The sequence below is a fragment of the Chelonoidis abingdonii genome, chromosome 5 (genome assembly GCF_003597395.2).
Source record: "Chelonoidis abingdonii isolate Lonesome George chromosome 5, CheloAbing_2.0, whole genome shotgun sequence".
In the NCBI taxonomy this organism is placed as follows: Eukaryota; Metazoa; Chordata; order Testudines; family Testudinidae; genus Chelonoidis; species Chelonoidis abingdonii.
In genome coordinates, this window is record NC_133773.1 from 89,148,363 (window position 1) to 89,154,362 (window position 6,000).

General features: G+C 40.5%; 1 protein-coding gene across 2 annotated transcripts in view; it reads right to left on the reverse strand.

The window, feature by feature from the left end:
- The window catches only part of TUSC3 (tumor suppressor candidate 3), a 308,021-nt gene extending 302,397 nt beyond the window's left edge, over nucleotides 1-5,624 (reverse strand). For both annotated transcript variants that reach the window (XM_075066435.1, XM_075066436.1), the window contains exon 1: nucleotides 5,489-5,624. In XM_075066435.1, the coding sequence (XP_074922536.1) occupies nucleotides 5,489-5,605 (117 nt within the window). In that variant the 5' untranslated portion in view covers nucleotides 5,606-5,624. The remainder of the gene's footprint in view (nucleotides 1-5,488) is intronic.
- Between the last annotated feature and the right edge of the window lie 376 nt (nucleotides 5,625-6,000).

The window sequence follows — 6,000 nt, forward strand, 5'->3', positions numbered from 1 at the left end:
TTCATTTCAGAACAGAAGGAAAAAAATCAGATTCACAACATTCCACTTGAAATGAAAAATTCAGTTTCCACCCAGCTCTAATATATCTATTTTCATTAAAGTACATGACAGCAAAAGTAGTGTCCAGTAAGCAATTCTCAACTATAAAGAAGTTATGGTAATGGGAACCCTAATGCTCACCTATCTAGTTCACGGTGTCTGGTAGCAAGAAGAGTTGAGCAGCACTGACAAAACCCAGAGATTGCGTCACGAGCTGTATAATAGCGCTCTATAGCTGCAAAGAGAAGTAGGCTCCAAATATGAACACCCAGTCCTGAAGTAACAATATAAACAACCAAAGATAAACATACAGTTAGAGAACGCAGCTCACGTACCACTTTTAATCAGATGTTTCTTGGCTGCAACAGAGAGATGTTGAAGTAAATTACTGCATTCCCATAGCAGTTCTGCAGATAACTCCAGTATTAGATTTAAATGATTGCAGTAAGGACCAATCCCCCTACTTCTAGCACAAGAGAATATGCAGTGAATAGAAAAGCATGTTCCACAACAGAATATTGAAGTAAAAGCCTCCCTATGCAGGCTGATGAGTTACTACCCCTTGGACAAGTGTAGCATGCATGAAGCACAATATGGCTCTCAAACACTAAATGTATGCTTACTGAGTAATGGTGACTGAAGAAAAGGACAACATGGTCAAAAAGCAAGACATTTTGTCCCTCAAGATTTAGCAATTTATAAGACTTTATACTATTTGTGTTTAGACTTATAAATGTTGAGATTATATGCATAGAGATTGATGTACGAAAACTGAGGTATCTCACATTTTAGACCGTTGTCTTGCATTAAAATTTTTCAGCAACTCTGAAATCAGCATATTCCTACCACCATTTAGCCAACATCTGTTCAAATGTAAAGTAACAAACATGAGAAAATATCTTTCAGTTTTCATTCAGTATATAAAAAAAATCCAGCTAATACATTTAAAATGAATGTGAGTGAAATCCTGAGCCCAATGAAGTCAATGGCAAAATCCCCATAGACTTATTACAGATACATTTTTCTATGTATCTAGGCATAACTACCAAAAATAAGTGTACGATACCATGTGAGTCACATTTTTCTATGTCTACTACACAAGTTCCTTCAAAAAGAATAGACAAAAGTAAATTGTACCTGAAATAAAATTGTATTCTATCAACTTCCATTACTTCCTGAACTATGAGTCTGTCTACAATTTCTCATTGGAAAACTCCCATTATAAACCAACCAAGTTAAAATATATATCAAGCAATCAAGCATTAAAACACTTAGTTTGCGGAGACTAAGGTTTGCTTGCCGAGATGAAGTATTTTATTACTGACCAAGATACAGATTGTAGGAATAGTGACTTTAAAAAAAATCATTTTATTTATGGGCCTCATTTTCCACAGCATTGTATCTTGTGCAGTCATTTGCTCAAGTGCAAAGTGAAAGGAAAGTAGATCTAAAAATACCTGCCATTCATATTTAATAATATTTACACCCACTTTACTCTCACTTTGCACAGAGCAGACAACTGCACATAGTGGAAGGTGGTAGAAAATGAGACATTCATCTTTAATCTTAACTGACAGGGAAGATTGTTAGGTGTTCAGAGACTCTTCCCTCCCAAATATAGCCTTCTTCCCACCATAACTGTGTCTATTTTCCATGCAGTATCAGCTAATAAATCTCAAGACAGATAGGACTCATCCTAAGCATTTTCTGTTAATGATGTCAAATTCAACAAGCTTACAGGCCATCGCATAGAATTCAAATGCATTTTACTCAAAGTTCCGTCATTGCAGACTAAATTTGCTAGCTTTTCACATCATTATTTATTGTAAACTATCAAAGTGCAGGAAATATGAGCAATGAATACAATCATAAATGCTTTTCTAGAGATGCCCCATGTTTTTTAACCAGCATCACTATTTAATACGATTTGGTTTTCAAGACAGCTATTTTAATGACTACTGCAAAGCAAAGCAAAGCAAACCAAACCAAACATGGCCGTAATTATATTTACGGTATTCAGATGATTCTTTAATCCAAGACCAGCAAATCAGGCTAATAATTTACATTTGGAGGAAGTGTGGTTTGATGTAAAGGTACTGTATAACATGTACGAATCAAGCCCCAAAAAGAAGTTTCTCCCAACTAACTTAATTCTCATATGTGAGCCAGCATAGGAAGTTTCTATCTTGTTCTCCACTCCAGTCACTTTCCAAGAAGTTCTCTCTTTATCCCTTATTACTTATTGGATTTTGTGCATGCGTATAGAGGAGGGCCTGCACCTTTCTATTTGTCTCCTCAGTTACAGATATTCATGATGTACATAATACAGAACAGCACACAGATTATTAGTAAAGAGCTCAATGCAGCAAAGGAATAAGAATGTACCTACAGAAATATGCAACCACTGCAAAAACATACCATTTATAAAACTCAGCAATAAGGGTTATATTGGCTGGCAAGTTATCTGTTAACACAAATTCTTTCCCCCATTGTTAGAATTTAAGAACTCAAGTATTCAACTTAAAACATTTGCATGCCAGCTTAAAAACTGTATATAATTTATGCAGGAAAAGATTAAATTGCTGGATTCTGACGTACTAAAATAGCAACAATATTTTATAATTCCTTTCACAATAACTTTAGGCAATGATTCTTTGCCAATAAGCTATTACCATCAGCATCTTAGTCTTCTCTATTTTCCTCCACTCACTCTTTCCCTCAATAGCTGCCCTCTCTTCAGTAGATCATATGATTCACACGTATAACTCTACCTTCCTCTTCTTACCTCCTGCATTGCCATTCCTCTTCCTACCAGTCTCCAATCATGACTGATGCTTTGCATCTACTTCCTGTGTGAACTCTAACCCCCTATGAAATCTATTTTCATACTCTTCATATAAACTGTCTTCCTTGCCAATACTTCTAATTCTTTTACTTCATGGAGCTCTTTTCCTAACATCCCACAAGCCCCGCTCCAACCAAGGTTTTACTGATTTTGTAAGTTAAAAACAAGTAATGCTACCCAGGGTAAATTGCTTCCTTTTATTCCTCCACTCTCTCCTCCTTCAGCTGAGGACCTGTGAAGTGCCTAAATCTGCCTCATGTTCTCTTCCACTAATCTCTAACCACTCAGCTTGACCTTCCTCATATTTATCCCACCTCTCCCCCTCAAAAAAACTCAAAAAATGTCTTCTGATCCCATTTCTCCCCTTCTGTGTTTTCAACCTCCTTGAGTGCATATTTTATTTTTATTACTTCAATTTCCTCTCTACCAGTATCTACCCGACTGAAATGGCTCTCAATCACCAACTTTTTCCTGACCAAATCACAAGGTTTATTTTCTCCATTATTCTCCTCTATCCTCCATTGATCTATTCTCCATTGATCACTCTATCCTCATGGAAGCAGTGTTCTCTTCATATATTTCCCCTTAAGGACACTCCTTCAGCATATCATTTGTTAGCTCCTTTACAGGCTCCATTTTTAGCACATACATGCTCTAATTGCACTGTATCTGGACAAATAACTACATGGTTTCAATTCATGAGATTTGGTGCTGGATGAGGGGTGTCAAACTCTCAGTCTATGTTTACACTAAATGCAGAACACAAAGTTAAGACACAATTAACAAAATGATGTCTTATAAATTTATGTTAAATATTATTAAATATTTATATGCTAGATTCTGGAGGTATGTACATTGTTGGAACAAATTCAGCTCCAGTATAGGAGAAATTTGGAAGAAGGAGGAAGAGGTAGCAATTACAACAGTAGACAGATCTTGTAAAGAGGGAAAGCACCATTGGCTAGAAGCAAGAAGGCTGAGTAGAAGCTTTTGAGAGGAAAAAGAGCAATAACATCTTGTACTGTAGTACAAAATGGCTAACCAAGAAAGACGATCCGTTTGGATCTTGTTACTTGCCATCTCTGTGGTAAAATGGAGATGCACACGTAAGTTACCAAAAGCGTTTCTCAAAGGCCACTTTGCTTTGAATTACCATTATTTTCTTATGAGGAGAAGAACCCATTTAACCCATTAAAAAAAGTACGTTTTCATCCATCTTGCATGCAGTGTGGCAGCTGTGCTACAAGTGTCAAAGCATTAGTTGCAATGTTAGTATTTTAACAAGACACAGAAACAAACAAGTCCTAAAAACATATTTACTGTCTGAAAAAGACAAGCAAATATTTAAATGCAGAAAACACGGCCAATTGTAGCATCAGAAAGTTGAACCTACTCTATATTATTTGTTTCCTTTTCTCATGCTGGAAAGACCAACACTTTCCAAAAAAAAGTGCCTAGAGTTAAGCTGCTAAATCACTACTTAGATGTCTAAGTATTTTTCAGATTTCAGTTACTTCCGAGGAACTGTTGGGTGCCCAGCACTTTGGAAATCATTAAATTGATTTTGGTTTTAGTATTTTGTTTTTTAATCTCCTACCTCTCCCCCTCCCCCCAAGTCTTTTATATGTTTAGAGGTATTTCGTGGATCTTTACAACTGAGATTCAATGTACATACAAGCACACTGATTATTTCTGTGTTTGTTGTTCAACTGAAAGGAAACACAACAAACATATCCCATTCAATTTCATTATTCATACAACTAGGTTTAGTCAATTTCACAGTAGGGTCTCATGCAATAGCCTAAACAAACAGTGTAAAGCCAGTCCTCTTCCCTTGTTTTTAAAAGTGATTTAATTGGGAAAAAAGCATATAGTACTATCCCTATTGACTTTATATTATTTATTCAAAAACTGCAGAACTACAGAACTTCTTTCGAGGCAAACACAGGGTGAAACGGTGTAACGAGATAAAACTTCAACATTGTGAACATTAAGTAAAATCAAAATTATCCAATATTCTGTTGTAATTAGTCCGGAGACGTGTCAGTTATCGATTTGCACACACTTAAGTCTTTTTAGAGAGGCCTGTTTTGCCAGTAGATTAACAGACAAGTTTAAGGTGGCATTGCCATAGCTAGAACGAGTGCTGTGGATCAGCAATGTGCATGTTCCTACAGAGTCGGGAGAGGAAGCCCCCCAGGCGATGGGTAGCGGCCTGGGGAGCGATCCACGCCATAGTGGCAGCGCCTCGAGCAATGTGGGAAGGAGTGGGGGGCTCACCCACGCAAGTGTTTCCGGGCTGCGGACCCAGGCGGCGATGGGGCACGAATGGCAGCGTGCACAGACCCCGGCGATGTGGGGGGAAGGTGGCGGGGCAGAGGGAGCCCCCAGACCCGAGGGACGGAACAGCTCATCCCCCAACGCGAGTCCGGGAGGGGAGAGCGCGGCTGAGTCACATGAACAACCCCTCCCGTCCCCCCATTTCCCGGCTGGGCCGCGCCTGGGCATGGGGCTCATAGGGCCGGGAGCAGGGAGCCTGCGGGGCTGCCCCAGCCTGCTCCCCACCCGGGCCGGGGCTCGCCGGAGAGGAGCGAACGGTTCTACCTCCTTCTTCTTCTGTCCGCCCCCGAGCTGCACGCAGAGCAACAGCAGCACCAGGAGGCAGCAACTCCCGGCCGCCAGGTGCAGCAGCCACCGCGATGCCCTGGTACCCAGCGCCATGTTCCCTGCCCCCCACAGCCCAGCCTCCTCCGGGGTGCACCTGCAGCACCGTTATGCACCTCCTCCTCGCTGATTGGACGCAGACCCCGGCCAATCACAAGCGGCCTGCCGCACAAAGGCGATTGGGAAATGTAGTTTTTTTCCCCCTGCCCTTCCCCCCTTGGGGCACGACTCAGGCGCTCACTAGGGTTACACGTAAACTCTTCGAGGCCACTTCCGAAGGTTACACTGAATAGGGCCTGATCCTGCCCAATGCTGAGCACCGTCAAGCCCCATTCATTGTGCAAACACACAGCTCCAGGAGATGCCAGGATTTTTAGTCTTGTGGACAACTTTCAATCTGTTATAGACAGAGCTATGAAAAAGAGAGACAAGGACATGAGCAGTGTAGAGAA